This window comes from Danio rerio, chromosome 11 (genome assembly GCF_049306965.1).
Source record: "Danio rerio strain Tuebingen ecotype United States chromosome 11, GRCz12tu, whole genome shotgun sequence".
NCBI lineage: Eukaryota > Metazoa > Chordata > Actinopteri > Cypriniformes > Danionidae > Danio > Danio rerio.
Genome location: NC_133186.1, coordinates 7,274,717 through 7,300,184, shown reverse-complemented (window position 1 = coordinate 7,300,184; position 25,468 = coordinate 7,274,717). Strand labels below are relative to the sequence as shown.

Sequence of the window (25,468 nt, the reverse complement as noted above, 5' to 3'; positions counted from 1 at the left end):
AGCATTCATAATATGAGACCATGTTTTTAGCCAAAGACAGAAAAGAAGACAACTAACCTATATTTCAGTTTACAGATATTTGTTAAACAAATTTCCATGACTTTTCCAAAACATTATGGGTTTTTCAGTTTTTCCAAAACTTTTCCAGGCCTGGAAAATATCATGTCAAAATTGAATGACTTTTGCAGGTTTTCCATGACCGTATGAACCCTGTATTTTTTATCTTGGCGTGGAATATGGGCTGCATATTTAATATAATGAAATAAAATTAATTATAAACAAAACACTGTGTCAATGCTTTCCTAATGACCTGTTGTGTACCCCAGATGTGACATCAGCAAATGATGTGTTATGAGTGCAATGAAGCAGTTACTTTTCTAAAGGGAATTCATTATGCTGCATGGAAAACAGTTAAAAAAATGAAACAAATGCATGTTTTGAAGATTCTTTTTCATTTTGGAGACAGATTTCAATACAATTTTCAATTCTAAAACAAGGTTTCATACATCCATAGTGAAAGCTCTTTGCAGAAGTGCGATTCGGGAGAGGTGGTGATGAGTGAATGAGCTTTTTAGGGTTTTTGAGAGGTATCAGTCTGAGGTTTTATCAACTTGGCCTAGCGCTCAGGCGGTCAGCAGGCGCAGGGGGTGCCAGACTCCACATCAGCCGTGAGCCCTTTGCTTAGGAGGAAAGCATCCTGCTTGGGTTCTCTTCCCAGGAACTTCTTCAGCATGTCAGCAGCATCCTCAGAGCCTCCTGGCTTCAGAATGCAATTCCTGTAGTCCAGACCCACCTGTTTAACAAAAAAACAATACGAGTAAACAAATAACTTAAGGTTTACTCAAGCACAAGATTTTTAAAGGATCACGAAACACCAAAACACATGTTGTCGTATATGTGTCCCACACTGCTAAAAACACTATTAGGACACATATTTCACTAAAAAGTGAAAATTGGCTGTTTTTGCGTTATTTCGAGCAAATTCGTACTTCCGGTTTGAAACTAATTTTTGAAGCTGCGTCACAGCCATGAGATCTTAGCGTGTATTCCAGCGTGTAGATTGGACGTCTGTACCTGGGAGTGCCTTATTACGTCCCTGAGTGTGCTGCATTCATTAATGAGAAAGACTTGGTTCAAACCAATTAGCGCGCTCTATTGTGCAACTTCATTAATATGCATGAGAGCTTCAAAGACAAAGTTTTTACCTGTTACAGTGTTCAGACGGCAGAGAGACTCCACGTCATGTTGCCAACACAAGCGTGCAGTGTTGCTTTTATAATTTGCTGCAGTGAAGGTTTTGTTTTTATTTTCCCTCTATGAGAGCGCAGCTGGACTCACGTGTGGATTACAGTGCATGCGATGTTCGACAAAAATACGTCTAAAGAACTTTTTTTTTTTTACCCGAGAGCTTTTCTCATCTTGAAACGGTGAGATCCGGATTTGCCGCTCGTCTCCTTTTGATAAAGACGCGGCTCTAGTTGGTGTTATTTGTCCTGTCTCTACAGATTTGGTAAGTGAGCGTTTAGGGGTCTTTGTTTATTCAGAGGCAAAGTTAGTTCGTATGGTCAGCAGCACTCTTTCAGTGTTTACAGACGGACAGTCAAATGATTTCTAAGTTAATAAAGTGTACAGTATGTTAATATCACTACAATAAATGCTGCTCTCAGAGTGTAAACATGTAAGCACCACAATCAAACCCGTGGAGGATTTTGCCGCATTTTGTGACAGGAATAACAAACGGCTTTTAGACGCTACCTAGTGAGTACATCCAAGTTTTCGAGAAATGCAGAGTTTTTTTTTTCTCATTCGCCGTGCGGTAACAAACATTGCATGAAAAATACACACTTAGAGCAAATCCTCGAATCAAATATCTCAGGGAGTCATGAATGAAATTCCTGAATGAAAGTGATAAACTGCAGTTAAAGTCCACCATTTAATAATTTGGCAAATAATTCCATTACTGATGTCCATGTAAACACAGTTACTGTATTTCTCCTCTGTGTTTGTTTTTCCTCTGTGAAAATCAGCGCGTGCCCAAATCGACACTCCCATTTTTATGCAAATTTTTACAGACCTTCCCTCTTTTGCTCTGCTGACACTCCCCCCTAAACAGAGCTGGACAAACCCACTTTCCTGACTTTTTCCAAAGTAGAGGTGTGAAAACACCCTGCTGAAACAGGGGGGTTCATGGCCCTTTAAAAACAGTAGGGTAAGCTAACCTTAGGGTCCATTACGCCTTCTTGTTTGAAGCGGGCGTAGAACATGTCCATGGAGAACACCTCACTCCACAAGTAGCCATAGTACTGAGCATCATACCCTCCAGCTAGGTGACCAAATGTGGCAGGCATGTTTGTCCCTGTAAGAGCATAAGAGTGAAAAAAAAACAAATAAATTCATTAAAAAAAATAAAAGTTCTTGATGAATGTTAATAATCACAAAAGGCAAATAAAAAAAAAGTAATATTTTTAAACTGGACAATAAAATGAATGCATCAAACATGTTTGTGTTCATTTGAATTACACATCATCTGAAAGCTAAATAAGTGCGTTTTCCACTGATGTACAGTTTGTTAGGAAAATTTGCAACCTAGTGGTTTATAAAAGGGCCACACGGTGGCGCAATGTGTAGCACTGTTGTATAACAGCAAGAAGATAACTGGTTCGAGCCCTGACTGGTCCAGTTCGCATTTCTGTATGTCTCCCTGTGTTTGCGTGGGTTTCCAAACAGCCCAAAGACATGTGCGGTAGCTAAATTGTCTGTAGTGTATGCGTGTATGTCCTGGTTCTCCAGGTTGGGGGTTGAGCGTTGGGCTAAAAACCCACCACATAAAAACTAGATGTTACGAAACAACAATAAGGTGCGGCTAAATATAAACTTTGATATAAATGACCCTGGGAGCAGGTAAGGGTTTATAAAAAAAAACAAAATATTGTGAAAACCACCTTTAAAGGGCACGTATCATGCAAAATCAACTTTTGCAACCTGTTAGGATAGAAATGTGTGTAGTTACAGTGTGTCCACAGTAAAACTGGAGTGATATATACACATCAAGTTTCTATTTAATAATTCCCTGATGTTAAAATAAGATGCGAATCCCAGTGATTTTGAGGGCAAACTGTATTGTGATATAACAGTGTTAACCGCTCAGCGATGTTGATTGACAGGCATGTATTAACATATGCCAGTTTTAATGCATATAAACAAGTCCACAAGACAGGATTTGCAGAGAAACTGGCACTAAAAGATCTATTTGATTTTTCTTTAAGCATTTTGAAATATTTTGAGCCAGATATTTTATAACCACTGGAATAAGCAGTTGCATAGCGTACACAATTATAACAAGGATGCTTCAATCAAATAACAGCAGTCCTGGTTAAATCAGTTTTTATTTTTACAGTAAAGTAGCTATAATAGATCTCTAAAGCAGCATATTAACCCTTCCTCTTTGGTAGAAGTCGTGTCGCATTTGCCGCAAGTAGATGAGCAAAAACAGCACAACGTGTTAACACACAGGTGTGTTTGTATGGGTGTCTGTGCGAGCGCACACTCAGTGAACATTGTAATGGCATTAACTTGTGGCTCATTCATCTTACTGTGATATTTGTGACAGTGGGTCTTGCTTTTTATTGTGTCTGAGTTTCTGTCTCTGATTTTGCTGCGTTTATCGTGACATTAGACCCTGAGCTCACAAGAGTAGGTGGAGAGAACAAGCTTATTTTCATTTAAAGGCACAAAAACATCTACAATCTCCTTTGACGCATTCATCTTCAACAGGAAGTAATAATTGATCTGATAGCTATTTTGACCTGAAACTTCTTGGACACATTCTAGAGACACAATAGACTTATTCTATGTTTAAAGGTGCACTAGGTGATTGTCTTCAGAAACATTTTTTGTTGTGCTGGTTGAAAGTCTCTTCACAGTCCAATAGTAATGATTACAGTAAATTATCTAAATGTGTTTATATGTATTTTTATATTCAGGGTAAAGCATAAAACTAAAAAAATGTTCATCCAATTAAATAGAGTCGGACCGACATCTCCCATAATTCCGATAAGCAGGTCAGACTGTCTGTCAGCAAATGTAAATTCGGACTTCTGCGCATCTGTTCACGCAGATTCGCCATTAGCGCGTGCCCGTCTGCATAAGCGGCCGCGCGGTCACGAGACGGAACGGGAGAAATCAAATGCTGAATTAAAACTTTTAAAAACCTGAATCAATATTGGAGTTACTTTAGCACGCTGGAGGAAGGACGACACCATGGCTGAAGTATTACTGTTAGACAGGTAATGTTCTGTTTTAAAACTATTTTAGTCAGGCTAAGCTTATGTTAGATTGTTTTCTGTTATGAATGACTTATATTTGTTGTTCAGCCACTGAAATACCCGGTGAAAGATTGATGTGATTATTTTCAGTTTCATAAGGTCCTTTTACAGCATCGATAATGATTTATAGATAGATTTATATTTAGTTTAACAACAAGTAAATAGCTCTATTCCGCCTAACCTGCTTTATTGAGCTGAAGTTGCTTTTATATTCACATTGGGTCATTTTTGAACAATGACAGCCTTCCTATACTGTGTACCATGCTACTCTGAACATTCGCTCTGAAATAGCATGCAAGTGTGGCTAAGTAATAAATGTAATTCCTGCACGTCGCTGGCACTAACTGGCGAATGACATGAACTAGTGGGTTTTCTGTCTGCTGTTGTGACGCGGTGCGCGCGTTCGCGATTTCAGGGAGTGTGGCTTTGAATCACAGCATATTATCTTTGGACAGCGGGGAGGGACTAAGCGATTAGCATTTTGGCAGATCACCTACTGCACCTTTAAAGGAAAAAAAATTAAGCTTTTTAAAGTTGCTCAAACTAAGCTCTTAGCAATGCATGCTATCAATCACAACGTTTTGGTATATTTATTGTAAGAAATTTACTAAATGTCTTCATGGAAGATACATTTTTGTAATATTTTAATAATTTTTGGCATAAAAAAATATATATAATTTGAAGTGGATCATCACCTTTCATGAAAGTTGTCAAATTTGATGACAATTCTCAGCTTAGGACAATTTTAAAAACCTTTTTTTGACCCACTTTAAATTTTGACTACTATATAATTTACTCACACACTATATCTGCACAACATAAAAGATTTGTGGTCCAGGGTCACAAATCTCATTTTACCTGGTGAAGAAGGAATTCCCAGGATGTCCAAGCAGAGTCTGGCATATTCTTCAGCTGGGTCAAGTCCAGTCTTTGTGTGCAATGCCTGATCCACCTTAGCCAGAACAATCTGCCTCAAGTTAAACAACCCTGAACAACAGGAAGAAAACTTAAATAGAGTATTTTATATTAAAAAGGACATTATAACAAGGCAGAACATGGCAGCTTTTTCCCTGTAAAGCTACTGAAACTGTACATATTGAACGTATGATAAAAAGTTATATAAAATGAGTGAAAGGGCATGGATATACACATTCAAGGGTACCATGTGACCTAAAATGTATGTTTTTCTCTTTCTTTTTTAATGTTTTTTTTTTTTAAATGACATTTAATACTTGTAATACGTCACAACACTATATAAAGAGATTTTAGAAAGCATCCTTCTCGATTTCTCTGTGATTGTATGAATTAGTAATTGTATTTTGCAGATCAATATAGCGAGCCCTAATTTACAACAGAAAAGATCTTTATTAACATTGTCAGAAGTACAACAAAATTAAAATAAATTGTTAACTAACTTCATTTCTGATTGATTGTGAGAATTAGAAATGATGTTTTGTCAATAAATATTGCATGCATTTAGGAAGTATTAAGCTCTCAATGCATGTTTGTATGGTGTGTTTCAATGATTACCAGTGTTGGCGAGTCTGGACTTAATGAGCTTATCCAGAAGCTCCTCTGGAATTGGGTTTCCTGTTTTGTAGTGCTTGGACATGCGCTGAATGGGCTCCTTCTCCCAGACCCAGTTCTCCAACATCTGAGATGGAGCTTCAACAAAATCCCTTTCTACGTGAGTCCCGCTGAACATTGCAAAATCAGACTGAAAAAAAACACACACACAAGTACACCCATATTTAATCTACACACACTGCAAAACAGTTGCATCCTAAGTGACTTTTGGAATATGTAATTCAGACCTGAGCGCAAAGCTGATGCATCACATGTCCAAACTCATGGAAGTACGTTTCCACTTCATCATGCTGCAGCAGGGATGGTGCATCTGCGGTGGGCTTGCTGAAATTAGCCACCATGGCAGCCACGGCCATCTGCCGGGTCCCATTTGGGAGCAAGCAGCCAGGCTGCAAGCCAAAGCATGCGGCATGGCCGTACTTGCCCTCCCTATAGGGATAATGGAGAATTAGCCATTAATCTAGCTGAGCGGCCAATGAAGCTCTACTTTCAGGGTATAAATGGTTTCTAGGCTTCACCCGAAATACACAGTGGCCTGATTCCAGAGCAGTGGCAAAAAAAAATGTTTTGAGAAATCGATTCTGTGATTTTCAAAATGCATCGATGTTCTCTTGAATCAACCCTGAGCCTTGTTTTTAGCAGCAGAAAGCACTCTAGGCTAGTTTAACCACACATTGAAATGTTCATGAGGAGAAGCACTTGTGTGACGATGTCTATTAAGTCACAAGATTAATATAAACAGTTCACTATGAACACTATTGTAATTCGCTTAAACATTTCCTAACTTTATTATTAATTATTTTAGGTACAAAAGATATTTGTAAAGTAGTGGATGCAAGCAGAGTGTGGCCCTGATCACACCGCACACTTTTTGCTTTGAGGCGCATATTTTGAACGGTTTACTAATGGACATGAACGTTTTGCACACTGCTTATGTGCCCTGCAGGCCTTGCATTAACCGTCTGCTGTGCATCATGTTTATGCCATTGAGTGCTGTCCGCACAGTTTAGAAGAAAAAAATCAACGGAGCAAACAAAGCACGATATGTCTGTCGCGTTATATTCATTCTCCGAAAAAAAAAAAAAAAAAAAAGAGCAGAAGTGGGGTCTCCGTTGAGTTGACAGCAGTGTTGTCAAGACAACCATGGAGATTTTTAAAGATGGATAAGAGACTAGTCACTATTTTGAGTTATCCGGAGCTGTATGACTTTACAAATCTTAAATAATCAGAACATTATTAAATATTACAATTACAATGACAATATAACTAGTACACTCGCGCACAATACGCAGCTGATTCAGCCGTTGCCTAGCAACATAAAGCACAGCACTTTTTTTACTTTTTTAACAGTGCGGTGTACCTAACATTCAGTGCAGTGGGATCGGCCCCTACATCTGTTTGTAAAGCATACAGCAGCCGACTAAGCTCAGAACTGAATCTGGTGTTTCACTACAGCTCTACTCGATTCACAAATCTTAGTTCCCCCAAAATGTTATCAATTACTGACCCTCATGTTTTTCCAAATACAAATGGAATACAAATGGAGATATATTAGGTGAAATCATAGAGCATCCTCCATAGAGAGCTAGGTTCTAGACTAATTTAAAGTCCAGAAAGGTACTAAATCACACCTTGCACAACATACTGACATTGAGGAAAAGAAACTGTTGAATGAAGCTGTTATTTTTGTTTTATGTGTGCACACTTATCTGCAACAAATCTGAACCTTGCTGTCTATGGAGGATGAGGGAGCTCTCGGATTTCGCCTAAAACATCTTCATTTGTGTTCCAAAGACAAACAAAGATATAGTTGTTTAATTTAATGAAGAAATTAATCTTTAAAAATACAACTTGTCTAATAATTCTAATGTACAAAGGATTTTTTTGTATGTGCTTAATGTGGCTGAAAACTAAAAAGAGTATTAGGTTTCTATTTGTCTTGTTTGTTGTTGTTAAAGGATTAACTTGCACCTAAAAATAAAATATGTTATTAATTACTCACCTGTGTAGAGTTGCTTAAGTTTGTCCTGCGCGCTTGCATTTTTTTTTTTAGTTACTTCTTTGGTTTGGTGCGTTAATCTTATCGTTGCTATTATTTGAAAAAAAGGCAATGATTCGCACTCAATTGCTTCGTACGGTTTTTAAGACACGTTTCGGCACAAAGCCTTCCTTAGTTCCTTTGTGCCGAAACGTCTGTCTTTTATCACCCGTAAAATGTAAGAAAAATAAAAAATAAAAACCGTACGAAGCAATTGAGTGCGAATCATTGCCTTTTCCTGATTAATTACTCTCTCACAATCCCCTGAGACCATCTTTGGAACACAATTTAAGATTTCAGATGAGTTTGGCAACTTCTTTTGGCAGCTTTCTTGGACCTTTGTATGATCACAGTTGAACCACTGACATTCAGTGTTATGCAATCAACAAATGTTGTTATAATAGAAGTCAATGGGGTAAAAACAGCCACAAACATAACAAAAGGGGAGTAAATTTGCCCACAGTGTATTTTTGAGTTTCTGAAAAATTCCAAAGCATTTTCCCAAAATATGTTAATAAATATGAGTTGTCAACAAAAACCATTCAATTTGCAGAAACGGAGAAAGTTGTGACAAAATTAAGACTCAAAATAACCCCAGAGTGGATGAAAACAGCCTTGGTCCTCTAGAGTCCAAGCTGAAAAACACTTTCAGATCCCTGAGACTGACATCACTGCTGTCTAAACAGATACGAGTGCTCACCTGGGGAATAGATCCAGATAAAACTGGCCCACCACCAGGCCAGATGAACGGTCTTTAACGCAGTACAGCGACACATCGTCATGCCAGACTGGAGCGCCTTCTACTTGCTCAAAGGTGAGGTTTAGCAGCTCCTGATAGATGTCCAGCAGGCCCTTGGTAACCACCTCCATTGGAAAATACTCCTTCAGCTGGTTCTGATCCACTGCATACTGGGTTTCCTCCACCTGGGTCATGTAGTAGCGCGTGTCCCATGCGTAAAGTTCTCCAGTGAAGGGCAGATTCCTCTTCTGGCACTCCTGTTCCTTCAGCTTCAGGATTACGGCCCTTTCCTTCTCACCTAGGGGCTTTAGCTTATGCGAAAGGTCCTCTAATATGTGAAGAAACATTAGAGAGAGAGATAGAGTTTAGGTCATGAAAAAAAAAAAAAAAACATACATTTTATTAATATCATTTAATATTAGTGATGGGAAGTTCAGATCATTTTACTAACTCTGATCTTTGAGTCTCATTCATAGAGATGAACGAATCTTGGAGTTATTTCGTTCATTTGCCAAAATATTATTAAAATTTTACGAATTGCTTCCAAACACATCTACAACTAGCCTAAAAGGTTGATCACACGACAAATAAGTCTTAAATAGAATACTATAAGAAGGAGAAAATAATTATTTAATGTTTACAAACTCTTTTGTCTATGAAGGTATTGTTGTCTCTTTGCTCAGCTTACCTCTTCAAATGTCAGTGGTTCGTTCATGTTACACTGACAGTCACATATAATCTTAACCAAAGTACACAGTCTGAGCCTATAGGAGCCATGATAATTAGTTCACATTGAGTCTCTGGTACCTTAAGTCGTTCGTTCATCACGTGACAAAATGACTCAAACCCGAGGACTCGAGAGATGAACGGATCAATTCTTTTTCTGGCTCGCAACGCATATGATTGGCTTCTGCCTTTCCGCGATAAACGACTCAGACTTTGAAATGAACGATACCACCAGCACAAATGTGCGCACGCACGGATGAACGAATCACTCCCTGAGAGGACTCGTAGTTCCGGAGTCATATTGAAGATTTGTTCAAAATGAACGAATCGTTTAAGAACGACCCATCACTACTTAATATACTTAATTATAATAAATATATTTAATTATGCTATAAAAAAATTATAATAAGACATTAAGCGCAATACATACAATAATCTAAGATTTACTTGATTAAAATTCTACCATTTTTTGAACACTAACATTTAATTAATAAAATTTACGTTAAAATCTCTCCAGATAAAAATTGTTGTCTGATGACATAAAAAATAGGGCATTTCAAAATTATTAGTCTTACATGTGTCCAAAAAAAGTATTTAGAAGTGTTAAGCACTGATGCCAATCTGCTTGTCATTTGTTTAGAATAAAGCTTTTTACAAAAGTGTGGAAACACATCAGAAAAAAAGGCAACAACTATATTACGCACAAAAACTACATTAATACGTCTAGATATGTACATAAACAAATACATTTTGTTTAAAGAGTATGTTCACCCAAAATTAAATTACTCATGTCGTCATAAGAACAAAAATAAAGGTATTTTAAATTAATTTGGAGAGCTCCCTCATCCTCTATAGACAGCAAATGCCCTGACTTGTTCAAGTCCAGTAAAACAGCGATTCCCAACAGAGGGGTCCCAGCCCACAAGGGGGCCTCAGCAAATTCATGTCATATTTTAAATAAATTTTAGCATTGTACAATTAGGAAAATGATCATGTTGCCTTAGTTAATTTTTTGGCTGACCAAAAAATATACAAATTTGTTTTTCGTCCTCCACAAAAAAGACAAAATCTCACTGATTCGCCTTCAGCAGCTAATACTAATGATCCAAGCATACTGGACCCAGGTGAGGAAGCTCCAAACATTTCGAGTTGCATCACTAGCAATACTGGAAACACAAAATACCAAGATAATTTGCTTCTATATTTTACATTAGGCTATTATTTGTGAATAAACATATCTAGATGTAGTGAAAAAACACACCATTTGTTTGAAAACATCATTTTTTGTCGTCATTACGGCAAACTTAAAGCGATAATATTATTAAATGTTGAGGGGGCCCTTACAATATTTTCAGGGGGAAAAGGGGGTCTCAGGCAAATAAAGGTTGGGAATCAATGCAGTAAAATACACCATATGCCTTCAGCAGTTCAATCGAAATTATTTGTGCGCACAAAACAAAAATAATGATTTTATTCAAGTCAACTTCTTCCTTAGTGTTAATATAGGGTGCATTCACTAGGGCTCTAAATGCGTTCCACACTGCAAGCATATATATCTCAGATCCTACAGCATAGGTGTCAAAGCCAATTCCTGGAGAGCCGCAGCTATACAGTTTTGCTCCAACCCTAATTAAACACAGCTGATCCAAATAATTGAGGTGTTCAAAAGAATCTTGAACATCGATGACTTATTTTTGTATTAAAGTTACAAACTGTAAAAATGTCTATTTAAAACACATGCAAATGATAAACTTTGGCTCTATTAAAGTAAAAATCTTAAGACTCCACAAATCTCGTGTTCTGAACTGTGGCCCCTGGGGTCCGTTCTTCGTACCTCGCTTAAATGATCTAAGATGATTTGACAGATCCTGGATCTTTTAATCTTGATAACTGATCTCTCGCTAATTTGGTTCTTCAAACAAGTTTGCGAATCAGATTAGAATGTCTGGATGAACTGATCTGAGATCGCTGCGTGTGTTGTGAAGGACAGATCTATCGATCCTCGAAATTATGATCAGCATTGCAACGATTGGCTGACGGCACAGCAGCGTAATGACATCATCTGATTAATATTCAATCATCCATGTGAGCAAAATTACATCAAATTAGCAGCAAACGGTTTGTTAAATATGACACGCAATAACCTACCACATTTGTTGTGAGCTGCACGCTTTACACTTTTATGTGTCAAGAGTATTCATCATGTATTTCAATGCTTATTAATGTATTTAGCTCTACATTTAGAAAAGATTTTCTTTATTATAGTAGCCGTTTTTAAATCGGTGTAAAGAATAACTGGTTGTTTACAAAAGCATTTTGATATTGGTAAAGGCGTCTGGAACTTTTGTGAAGCATCAAATCACTGGCATAACTATCAAAACATGTTCATGACTACATAAATGTATTATTGCTTTTAAAAAAAGTCACAAATTGTGCACGTTTATTATACACAGTTTGTACTAAAGCGATCTAAAAAGTTCATATCAATAAGTTTTCTCTTTGCACCACCAGGTGGCAGTCTTTGTACTTTCATTTCGAGGGTGCAGATTGTATACGTTTAATTAATATGTATAACTATTTATTTTATTAATGACTATAACTTATATATATATATATATATATATATATATATATATATATATATATATATATATATATATATATATATATATATATATAGTGTTAAAAAATATGTACCATTTTCTCAAGTGTATATAACTACGATCTAATCCTGTTTATATGAATTGAACCTTCTCCCCATCAGGTTTGAGCTAGCAGAACTGTTGCTATGACAACAACTCTCGGATCAGCTTTGAAGAACGAAACGATCCTGGATCGTCTCAAATCGTCAATATCCAAATCCAGCTAATTGAGTAATCCACGTACGAAGAACGGACCCCAGGTAAAACATAATCCCAATTCAACATGGTAGATCCATAGCAGATGAACACATTGCAATATCGATTCTAAAGCGATGTACTGTGCAGCCCTAAAGTTCAGAATGTTCTTAGTGCTAATATTTTTCACATCTCAGCTCAATTATTGCTTAAGTGAAATTCTTGCATTTTTACATATGCATATTAAGATATCAGTCATTACCGAGAAAAGTGGAAACTTTCTTGGATGACTTGGCCATGTTCATCTCAAGAACAAAGTCAGAATGCGTGCTGAAGCCCAGCAGGCTGCTCTTCTGAGCGCGCAAATTCACAAGCTCCTTCAGGATAGCGGAGTTCTCCTGTCAGGGGAAATTACAACAACATCCAAATGAATACTTTTGGTGCATCAACCAAACAAGTGCTAATGGCTAAGCATTCTTGTGTTTCTGCAATGTCTGACCTCTTTGCAGCGCGAGTTGAAGGCCTCCTCTAATTTCTTCCGTGTCTCGGGGACGAAGCATTTTTTCATGGTGGGGAAATAATGAGGATACTTCAGAGTGAGCTTCAGTTTTCCAGACTCATCCTTCTCCAGAGAGTTAAGGAAATCCTCAGGGAGCCCCCCTATAAAAATCATTAACAAATATGAATCTAAATTACAGGTAAACTAAAAAAAATGGTTTACATGAGCACTGTGTGATGACGAAAAAGAAAACCAGCAATGCTAGTAACTGAGATAATACTGTAGCACCTATAAAATCAGTTTTTCCTGCAACTAACTCTCAACATTGTGACAAAACAATACAATTTATATTTATTAATACAATATATATATATTAGGGGTTGCACCGACTAGTTTTCATCGATTATTTAAAGTAATTTTAATTACTTTAAATAATCAATAAAATAATAATTACCCTTATGTATGTATGTATGTATGTATGTGTATATATATATATATATATATATATATATATATATATATATATATATATATATATATATATATATATATATATATAAAATATATAAAATATATATAAAATATATATATATATATATATATATATATATATATATATATATATATATATATATATATAATATTTATTTTATATATTTTATGTCAGCGTCAAATCTTTGAAGAGATGCCAGTCTCCATGCAAACACCCAACAGCAGTTGCTAGCCAATCACATGTATGCAACCCTGGAAAAGTAATGTGATTGGCTGTTGTCCTCTGTCAAGCATAGACTCTGACATATTTTGTAAATGAACCGTGAAGTACGCAGCCACGGGAGATGTAACAAACTTCACACCATGTGTAAATACCATCTCAGGTGAATGCGGTAAAGATGTGCATTAAGGAGACGTCTAATAACCAAGATGAGCCGTAACTGTAAATAATACCTGACCCGAGCAGGTTTTTGAGCAGCTTTCTAGCGCACACTATCATAGCACTAATATATACATATGAGCAAGTCTCTGGCAGTGTAATAATCCTTAACGTTATAGCCTTTGTCTTTTGTGCGTTATATTGTAAGAAATAACTTCACATGAATATGTGTGCAGATAACATATGCATTTCTTTCGCACTAAAATATATATGTTATTACATTCTTTAGTAGTAGCTGCAGTGATCAATTTATTCACTGCATTTAGCAGAAAAATTTGCCAAAGTGGTAATGTCGCATTAATAACAAAATGAATGACGATGCATTTGTTTTGCACTAAAATTAGTCATTGTTACCGTCGCATTGTTTTTGCAAGGTGTTGTGAGCGGTCAAACAGCATGTGAATATATTTTACATATTGTGGCATGTTGCAAAACATTTGCATCTTGTGTTATATTGATAACGCCACCAAGGACCAATCAACGTTGACTCGACTTTGATAACATAAAAATACATACATAAATTTTATTTTTTTTGTCTATGGATTGCACGGTTTACAAGCTGACCAAGTTGTGACAGATCATATAAAAATGTTTTTTGTTTTCATATGGCATTGGACAAGTTCTCTCAAGACATCAAGAATAAATAAATAGTCAATAAAAGTAAATAATTTCTCTCTATTCTCATGTTATATATTTTTAATGTTTGCTAAGCAAGTAACTGCACCTTATTGATACCATACCCAATTTGTTTACACTCACAGAGCAAGTACAAAGTGACTATATAACTCTTCGTTATATAGAAATGAGTATAATCGTTCTGAGACGCTAAATCAGATCCTCAATGTGAAACCCACCAAGCTCCTCTCGAGAGAAATGCAGGCAAGTTGTATCTTCATTCAGGTGTTTGTTGAAATCGATACACAGGGTGCTCAGTTTCTTCTTGATCTTTTTGATCTCCTGTTACAGGGGGAGGCAAAACTGTTACACTCTAAAAATGAAAGGTTGTGCTACTGTTACACAGCCAACTGAAAGAAACATCTTAATATCTGACCTCCTGTGTCACTTTGGGAAGATGGAGGCCGTTTCTCTTGCCAAGCTTTATAAGTCTTTCCATGTAACGCTTGGCCTCCGGCGACAAACTGCCTTCTGGCAGCTTCTCCTGAATCAAAAATAAAGATATAACAATTAAAAAAACAATTCAATCTATTCCTTCAAAAAAAAAAAAAAAAAAAAAAATTATATATATATATATATATATATATATATATATATATATATATATATATATATATATATATATATATATATATATCAGTATTTAACACACAAAAAAAAAAAAACACAAAGGCAGACATTTTGACCTTTTTAAATTTTGCAATGTAATAACTGTTGAAATAAAACTCGTATACCGCAGTACCCTGACTTTATATAAAGGGATAGTTCACAAGAAAATCATTTACTCAACCTTCACTTGTCCCAAACCTGTTGGAGTTTCTTTCTTATGCTGAACACGAAGGAAGATGTTTTGGAATTTATTTATTTATTTATTTTTAAAGTAGCAGCCATTGGCTTATTTTTTTTGTTCATATTATGGATACCAAGGGTTGCTGGTTCCCAACACTCCTTGTAATACCTTGTTTTGTGCTCAACTAAAGAAAAAAAAAATCATTAAAAGCTTAGAACCATATGAGAGCGAGTAAATGGTGAGGAAATGCACGTTTTTGTGTGAACTGTTCCTTTAAATGTGTGCCTAATTTATTCCAGCATTATTTTATGAAACATTACAAAACACAGACTTCATGTCTTGGCAGCTTACACAAATATCACAAGAAAAGTTTGTGTAATTTATTGACAGACATTCAAAGCTACAATACAAAAAGGATAGTTGCGGTCCTTGATTCTGACTGGATTAGCCATGTTCAAAGCGGTTGTAAATTGCTCTACAAACATACAACTGGTGTTTGCAAATTGCTCTACTATCTGTACCGAGCCAAAGAAATGGTTTAACTTTAACACATATCATAAAAGCAATAAACCCTGTGAAGCTGTGGTTTACAGTAAATTTAACACAGCTAGCAGCAGAGTCTAAAATCCCTTTAGCTGTTATATTTCATTTATTATAAAGCTTCTAAAACCACGACAGAAGCATGTAAATATGACCTGACAAAAGTGACATCAACTACAGTAGGCACTGGTGTTCTAGTATCTTAACTACATATTTAAAGGCTGTATTACCAAAAAGATAATACGGTAATGGTGTCATAAAATATGAAGATTAATTTTTATATCTCAATAGAAGTTTTGAATGTAAATATGACATGACAGGCGATGCAGTGGCGCAGTAGGTAGTGCTGTCACCTCACAGCAAGAAGGTCGTTGGGTCGAACCTCGGCTCGGTGTTTCTGTGTGGAGTTTGCATGTTCTCCCTGCATTCGCGTGGGTTTCCTCCGGGTGCTCCGGTTTCCCCCACAGTCCAAAGACATGCAGTACATGTGAATTGGATAGGCTTAACTGTCCGTAGTGTGAGTGTGTGGATGTTTCCCAGAGATGGGTTGCGGCTGGAAGGGCATCTGCTGCTTAAAAACGTGCTGGATAAGTTGGCGATTCATTCCGCTGTGGCGACCCCGGATTAATAAAGGGACTAAGCCGACAAGAAAATGAATGAATGACGTGACAATATGACGTCTTATACGAGAAAGATCAGAATGACCAGTATGGTAATTCTAATAGTTACAGAATCGTAGTTCCACTGTTATACAGCCTAGTCTTGTGTCTGTGTAAATATACAGAGTGATCGATGCCCATTCTGGCCAATCACAGACATTTCTGTTGAGCTCCTGAGCATGCTGATATTCTCTCATTGGCTGCAGCTCGTCACTACATCTGACCACACGTGGGGTCGAGTCGGCCGACTGCTCTGGATTATTCAGCATGCTAGATATTGAATTTCCGTTAGTGAGGTGTTGGCATTGCGTCAACGAGCTGATGTGTTGTTCAGTAGTTCACACATAAAGACTGCTAAGAGCTGAGTACCCGCAGATTTTTTCTGATCTGTCGCCGAGCCCGTTAACTTCTAAATCGGGCTCAAATCAGGCTTAAAATCTAGTAGTGTCTGATCCAAGTATTGTCAGGCATGGTATGCTTTTTGACTAATCTAAGCATGCACACGCACAAAAGTGAGAAGTAAGAGCAAACACACCCATAGCAAGCATACACCCGGAGCAGTGGGCAGCTATTGCTTCTAGTGCCCGGGGAGCAATTAGGGGTTAGGTGCCTTGCTCAGGGGCACCTCAGCTGGGAATCGAAGATGGAGAGAGTGCGGTTCATTCACTTTCCCCACCTTTAAACTCCTGCGGGGACCGTGAATCGAACCTGCAACCAGTTCAACTCCCTAACCATTCGACCAACACCCCCTAAATGGCTGAAGACAGTCCCTTACGCCCAACTACCCTGGTCTTTTTAGAGATGGTCTGAAATGAAACCAAAGGGAATAGTGTTCCTGTGTGACGCTGTTGTCATGACATCCAATCAGAATATGATATTTGCTGTGATTGGATGACAATCTTCACCCCAGTGAGCAGTTGAATGGGTGAGAATGTGTTGATGAGGAGGTCTTTTCCAACTCCAGACGAGTTGAAGAAGAATTTTATTTTTTAAAGATATTTGGACAAAGAGTTGTGTTCATTTTGCCCCAATCCAGCACGAAATGGTTCTTTTTGATAAGTAATGAGCAGGGCCAGACAGAATCTGCAGACATTTTTTGCCATTTCTGCTCAGAATTTTGTAAAAAAAAAAAAATAATAATAATAATAATAATAATAAAATAAAATAAAAAAATCTGCAGATTTATGCAAAATGATTTTGGGAGTATATATGAAATAAAAACTTATATGTTTTAACTTATTTTATTAAATAAACAGGTTATTGTTTACAATGCAAATTCAATTAGATCCACTTATTTGGTAAACTAAGCAAGTCTTTCATATAAAATCTCTAGTGAAAGACAGAACATAGTACTTTACAGACTCTACTGTAAATAAATCACAACATATTTCATATTAGTTAATAATATTACTGAAATTAATTAAACAACTGAATAAATATGAGTTTACAAAAGTAAAGACTAAATTATTGGCAAAAAATCTGCGGATTTCTGCGCACACAGGTTCCTTGTGGGCATAGTAATGAGCTAGTTTGAGTTGTGAGGAGTGGAAATGTAAAACACCACTATCAAACAAAAGTTTAGGGAGCTGCTGGAATACAGTGCCATTTCTCACATTAAATCGCTCTGTATTTGACCATGTTACTTCTGGTTGTGTTATTCAAAAAATAAATAAAATATACATAAAAATAAAAACACCAAAATGAAAATTCTTGCCTGAAACCGAAAAGAGGAAACTAAGGGTGAAACCGAAATACTGAAATAAATGATGCCAATTATTACACTGCAAAAAAATGCTTCTCTTACTTAGATTTTTTTTGTCTAGTTGAGTCCAAATATCTCACAGTTCTTAAATCAAGAAGAATTTTCTAGACAAGCAAAACATATTTCCTTGTTTTCAGCAATAATATGCCAAAATTAAGTGAGTTTTACTGAAAACAAGCTAAAGAATCTGCCAATGGGGTAAGCAAAACAATCTTGTTTTTCCTTTTGACATGAGATTATTTTGCTAACCCCATTGGCAGATTATTTTGCTTGTTTTAGGTAAAAACTTACTTAATTTTGGCACATTGTTGCTGAAACAAGACAATATGTTTTGCTTGTCTAGAAAATTCTTCTTGATTTAAGAACTGTGAGATATTTGGACTAGAAACAAGACAAAAAATCTAAGTAAGAAAAGCATTTTTTGCAGTGTAGTACTATTGCATTTATGGCTCTGACTGTATATCTTACTAAAACCAAGGCATTACAATAAATTAATATTCAAGTGTCAAAGAATAAATAAATATTTTCATAATTTGTAACTGATTTAGCACATTGCAACAATGGCTTATCACATCTGTGGATGGGGTATTATTACAGTAAAAAGCAGCAATTTTATTTTATTTCAAATTATTTTCAGCTTAAATTTATGATGGAACAATACACTGTGTGACTTATTAGGTAAAGTCAGTTAACAGGTCTCCTCAGCTGTCTCAGAGCACAGTTGGGTCCCTGAGAGATGCTAGTGTTTGGTTCCTGAGAGAGATGTGCTAGTGCTCGCTCCCTGCTCACCTCTAGAGCCACGATTCGCTGATAAACATCTTCTCTCATGCTCATCTCCACATCAAACTCTGACAGCTTCTTATCAGCCTCGGTGCTTGCTGAACGGACGTCCTTACTGGAGGACACGTGTTGAGGAAAATCCAACATGTTCCGCTGGACTGAAAAATAAATAAATAAATCAGTCAGTTTTATTATGTTCTGGGTAGATTTGCAGCGATTACCGATTTGAATTTAACATCTTTAACATGTCAGCTTTAATTATTGCTTTGCTGGAATTAAAATCCAGCTAATTCAACAACTGAACAATGGTGAAGCAGAGCACACGGTCAGTCAGCGTTATGCAGAAAGTGCTGAATGCATGCATACTGATGTTCTGCAAACTCAGACCTTTGTCTTCTTTTGTGAACACCATCAAATAAAAGGACAAAGAAACCCGTCTAATGTCTAATTTCAACACCTCAGCCATTTCGGTGATGTACAGTAGAATTGTGTCAGTGAATTATTACATTAGTTATTTCAGCAAATACTATGTAAAATAAGTCTTACGTCAAATTTAAATAATCATATACAATAGTTTTCACAGCATTAAAAATGTAGCTGTTTAGACTTCAAGTATGCAGATTCAACATTTCTGAGACATGAGCTCAAGGGCTTTAAAGGATATTCAGTGCTCAAGTGCATCACCGATAGGAGCCTTACATTAGGCAATTCTTCTGGAGTTTACCACTGACTCTGATCATGTCTGTACAGTGTTTAAACATAACATGCGATTGATTTTCTAATTTGTTTTTGGTTCTGATGTGATTCAATGCTGTATCAATCACTTTGGCTAAACTTTTAACAACTTAAGCCTGGTTTATACTTCTTTGTCAAGTGATCGGCGTCAATTCATACTTCTTTGCGCTGTTTCTGTTGGTCTGCATTAACACTTCTGAAACGCTAGTTGGCAGTGAGGCGTTTATGTTCCTCTGTGTCGAGTTACTTCGCTAGTGTTTTGCTTTTTCTGAACGCTTAATTAAATGTACAAGTGGTTCAAACTTGCTTATTTTGAGGCAGGAATAGGCGGACGTGCAACAACTTTAACCATGAGATAAACACAAAACAAAACTTTCCATCCGGAGCCCCTTCACGGGACTTTACACTTGTAAACAATCGCTCCATCGGGCTCACGCGACTCTTGGTCCCGCCCACACTCGTCATCGATACCAAGCCGACCAACCACAGAGCTTGCGCTACGAGTCGTTGCGACGTGTAATTACATTTTTTGAGAGGTGCACATCAGCGACGCCCACGGCAAGGGCTATGCATCCACACGTAGGCCGCGCTATAGCATATGCATGCGCTTAACGCAGAAGTACAAATCAGCCTTCATCTGATACCCGTTGCTTGATGCATTAAGAGTTGGTGGAGGAAAACTTTTAAACGGGATTTCTTTCCAAATTTTTCCTTCTTATTTCTTGGAAACAACGGAAGAAACTTGCATATTTCCCTTAAGACAAATCAAGTACAATATAAATTGATATCCAAATTTAAAATCTGCAGAGAGGTCTATTTATTTACTTATGTAAATGTGTCTAAATATACATTTAAGTTTTTATATTTATTTCGGTAAGATTATTGGCTAATATGCAAATGTTTATTTAATTTAAGAACAACACAGTTGGTAAAATAATATTTGCTGTTTTTTAGTAGATATATTATGCAGTGTATGCAACCCATCGAGATTTAGTGTACGTTTCACTCTTCAGCCATTTGCATTCCCCGCGGTCACAAAATCTCCCTCCCTGTCATCTGACAGCGGAAAGTCTTAAGTGATTGACAGCTAATATGAACCAATATAATGGCAGGGAAGACCGATTTTTTAAAAAAAAGCTATATATATATATATATATATATATATATATATATATATATATATATATATATATATATATATATATATATATATATATATATATGACTATAAACTAAACTATAATGAAACTATATACATAAACTATATACATTTTTATGCAGTCGCACAAATGCTCCCAATATATTATGAGGTCGCATAGCTTAAATTTCAAGCGATGTTTAACAGAGCGAGGGAATAATCACAGTGTGTCTGGTAATATTTTTTTCTTATGGAAAAAGTCTTACTTGTTTTATTTCGGCTAGAAAATTTAGCAAAGTTATTAGCCCCCTTTAGCTATATTTTTTTCAATAGTCTACAAAACAAACCATCGTTATACAATAACTTGACTAATTACCCTAACCTGCCTGGTTAACCTAATTAACCTAGTTAAGCATTTAAATGTGATAAAATAAATCAGTTATTAGAAATGAGTTGTTAAAACTATTATGATTAGAAATGTGTTGAAAAATCTGCTCTCCGTTAAACAGAAATTGGGGGAAAAAATAACAGGGGGCTAATAACTCTTTCTAGGGCTAGGCGATAATTCGATATCGATAATTATCACAATATAACATTTTTCGATAAAATGATAATGACAGTTCGATAATTGCTCGATAATATTTATGCACTATGCGTAACGTTGCGGAAGCATTTTTCACCCTGCCCTTCCGACTCCTGCACGCCATACAAGCAGAGTCTCATGTCTCAAACTACAGCCTGAATCATTTAAGGGTATTTGTTAAGACAATAATAAGATCTTTTGATGTCAAGCTTATGTTTTTTTCCACGGAGCGAAGCAGGCGGACACGAACTAAATAAACATATTTTTTTATATATAATTTATATATATATATATATATATATATATATATATATATATATATATATATATATATATATATATATATATATATATATATATATATATATAGAAATATTAGACTCTAATTTAGATGGCTATTTATTATTGCACATTTTATAACACACAATATAATTTCAATTGATTTCTACCTGTGTACTCCACTTCCACATCAGCGAGGGCCTTTAGGGTGTTCTCATAGTTGACACTGTCCAAGTCCAGAGCACCAACGGTGTCATACACCTTTTTAGTCTTAGCAATAAGCTCTTCGGTAAGTTGGTTGATCTGCTCTGGGGTGAGGTCCCAGCGCAAACGGTTGTCGTCACAAACTCGATCCCCAGAGCCAAACACAACTTCACCTGAAAAGTGAAAAGATAGCACTGCTTAGATTGAAGAACACAACAGTATACTACGTTCCACACTGAACCTAAATGTAGATATAGATACATGTCCTATTAGTACTTGTTATGAAAGTAGGGTAAACTAAATTTGAGGTTTATCTCATCAAGCGGCAAATGAAAGTGTATATCTGAACCTCCTTGTATTTACAAAATATTTCCTCTTAGCACTAAAAGTTGATCCAAATAACAGTAAAAGTTTTTCTAATAAATATCTCTTAAATCCCATTCAAAGCCAATGAGATAAACTTTACTAAAGAATGGAGAGAAGTTTTAAAGAGGTTGGTCATCATTTACACACCTATCACTTGATTTGATGAAGATGATTTGAAGCTGGAAACGTTTAACCACTGACTTCTATATTACTTGTTTTTCCTACTATGGAAGTTAAATGGTTTTAGGTTTTCAGCTTTCCTCAAAGTATCTACTTTAGTGTTTTCAACGTACATTTTCATTTTTGGGTGAACTGTCCTTTCAAGCTAAGAGTAAGGGCAGGGTTGACTTTGTTGCTATGGATGATGTCATCACGCTTACTAAATGTGCGCACAGTGATTGGCTGATGGGGAGGAAAGGAGTCTCTGCCAGAGATTTATGTGGAGCGCAATGTTATGTTGCCATATAAAAAAAAAAAAGTTTAAAAATAAAAATTCAAATAAATACATTTATTACTTAAAAGCAGGCTAAAGCAGGTCGCACACCAGAAGCGCCGCTCGGCGCCGCGACACGGCGCGCACATGACAGTTTAAAGTATCACACACCAGACGCGCACATTCGAGGGATATTTAACATGAAACTAATCAGATGGCGCTCTGTGGCGCGTCTGAAAAATGAACTGCGTCCTGAGCCATCGCCGGGCGCCGCCGACAGCTGCCGACTTGCGGTGCCGGTGTGTGTATCCTGATTGAAACCTATGTTTAGAATTCTAAAATACATGGCGCTGCGTGGCGCTGCGCGCCGCTGAGCGGCGCTTCTGGTGTGCGACCTGCTTAATGATCTGGATCTCATGAACCGATCACAAGCTAATTACCCTCACCTGCCTAGTTAACCTGATTAACCTAGTTAAGCCTTAAATTTCACTTAGGGCTGTATAGAAGCGTATTGAAAAATATCTAGTCAAATATTATTGACTGTCCTCAAGGCAAATATAAAGTAAATCAGTTATTATTAGAGATGAGTTTTTAAAACTTATGTTTAGAAATGTGTTGAAATAATCTTCTCTTCGTTAAACAGAAATTGGCGAAAAAAACAAACAGGGCTAATAATTCTGACTTCAACTGTTTAAAAAAAAAAAACCAAAAAAAAAACCACTTTTCTTTTTTAGTTTATTTTATTATACATTTAATATAAACCTCAAACCAAATTCTTATGAAAAAGAATTTCAGGGTCAAGAAAACAGATTGTAAGCGTATGTTATTAAAATATAAAAATATTTCTTTAAAAAAATGCATTTTATCAAAGTTTACAGTAACAGAAACATCTCCAAAACAGCTCTTTTGAAATATTTAGCTTGTTTTAGACATCTCAGACTTCAAGTAAAGATTTTCTTCCAATGTTACGTTATAGTAATTTCTTACAACATAATTAGGACATTTATTTTAATGGATTTAAATACACTAATTAAAAATAAAAGTGCATTGTTTGCCATTTTTCCTAGCAATTTTGTTTTATGTTTTATCTATTTTCTGTAAAGCTGCTTCTGAGCATGATATACTCACACCTAAATAACTATAAGATACATGTTTAAGGGATTATATGCAACATCCTTAATATTATACTATGCATATCCATATGGTAAAATTAAACTATTTTATTTTCTAGTTTATTTTAAATATATGCTGAAATTAAAGATATTTCATTCAAGCCTCAAACCAAACGGTGTCAAAAAAAGTATTTTAGGGTCAAGAAAACAGTGCGTGTATGTTATTTAAAATAAAAAATATGCAATAAAAGAATTGCATTTTAAACCATTCAAAGAAACTTCCATAAACATTTTTATTAGTCAGCTTGCTATAGACATATCATAGATCAAGTAAAGTGTTTCTTTCAATTTTACTTTATTGTATTATCTTACAAAATAAGTAGGCAATTTATTTTAATGGATTTAAATACCTTATTTAAATGAATGAAAAATAAATTTATAAATGTTTTAATTTGTTTTAAAAATATCAAAAATGTCCATAAAGGCATTAATTTATAAAATATGAATTTTAAAATATATACTTCTATAGACATTTACATTTATATACAAAATTTTGCACGTGTGTGTGTGTGTGCGTTTTATATAACAGCAGAACATTCATACCTGAGAGTATGCATAAGCAAAAGAAAACCAAATTAAAAGCATGATCAGCTGTTACTTCTTGCCCTGAGGATGAATGAAAACAAGCATATATTCAAAGAAAAAAATGGATGTGGTAGTTTAAAAGCTAGTTTAACGAACATAAAACGAATGAAATAACTGTTAAATTGACTTACATTCCCGTTTTTCTTTAAATTTGATAAGTTACGTTTTATAGCGAGTTATTAAATCCTGGTCAACGAGCTCGATTCAACGCGACGTCTAAATATGTTGACGCTAAAGCAGATTCATAAATAATAAAAAGCGTCACAATATCAAGACAATGGTTTTCTAAATGCGGACACCGTAATGATTAACGAATCTTTAGCATCATAAAACTTTAGGCCTGGTCGGTGTGAAGACAAACTTAATGGCAAATCTCGTGTTTTCAATGTCAGATTCTGAGTGCGGATGCAGAGCTGAGCTGAGCGGCACCAGCTGACCCGAACATCACAGCTGACCCGCCGTATATTAGCTCAGCACGCTAACGAGACAAAAATACAATGTTAAGAATTTCTCTCAAAAACAAGACTGTTAGGTTTACGTTTTTATATCCTCACGACATAATACAAGCGCTGGAATTAGGTATTTCTTACCTGTAGGTGCCATTTCTCGACTCAATCAGAACACCGCGTGTACCAACGATTCAAAGCACCTATAATAACCGCTCACTCATTCTTCCTGCTCCGGTCACATGACCACCTGGGGAGCTCATTGATTGGTTGGAGGCTTCAGTGAATTTATGAAATGTATAATATAATATAACTTGTGGTTTTACGGTAAGCTCTGCAACCTAAACACATGTATTTCACTAAAGAAAGAGAAGTAAACACGAATTTTAATATATAGGTGAAATATATTAATTTAGCTTATGTAACAACTCTCATTCCAGTAACGTTAGATGACAGCTGTGCAAGCGGGACTTTAGCCTTTTGTAGTTGTACTGTAACCGTATACGGCAGAGTATTGTGGTTTTTATGGTATTAAAGTCTTATTTTACTGTACTCTCTATTAGGGGTGCAATAAAACATTCTTCTCACGGTTTGGTTTTAGGGCACGGTTTCTGTACGGTTCGGTACATTCAGTAAAAA

The 25,468-nt window shown here is 36.0% G+C and overlaps 1 protein-coding gene across 4 annotated transcripts; it reads right to left on the bottom strand.

Moving 5' to 3' along the window:
- Positions 1-436: 436 nt before the first annotated feature.
- Positions 437-25,047, bottom strand: thop1 (thimet oligopeptidase 1). 4 transcript variants are annotated; one of them, XM_073915758.1, is made up of 14 exons: positions 24,974-25,047; positions 24,342-24,404; positions 21,794-22,000; positions 18,898-19,046; positions 14,734-14,841; positions 14,537-14,639; positions 12,752-12,912; positions 12,515-12,650; positions 8,651-9,017; positions 6,140-6,341; positions 5,856-6,042; positions 5,184-5,312; positions 2,220-2,356; positions 448-793 (listed from the first exon to the last, which is right to left on the bottom strand). In XM_073915758.1, the coding sequence occupies exons 1-14, from the start codon at positions 24,984-24,986 to the stop codon at positions 632-634; spliced, it is 2,124 nt and encodes a 707-aa protein (XP_073771859.1). In that variant the 5' UTR covers positions 24,987-25,047; the 3' UTR covers positions 448-631.
- Positions 25,048-25,468: the final 421 nt, after the last annotated feature.

Coding starts and splice junctions, on each gene's coding strand:
- thop1 (XM_073915758.1), bottom strand. Junction 14,842..18,897: donor AGCGAATCGTGGCTCTAGAG/GTGAGCAGGGAG, acceptor TTTTTGATTCAG/GAGAAGCTGCCAGAAGGCAG. Junction 14,640..14,733: donor TTCCCAAAGTGACACAGGAG/GTCAGATATTAA, acceptor CCCCTGTAACAG/GAGATCAAAAAGATCAAGAA.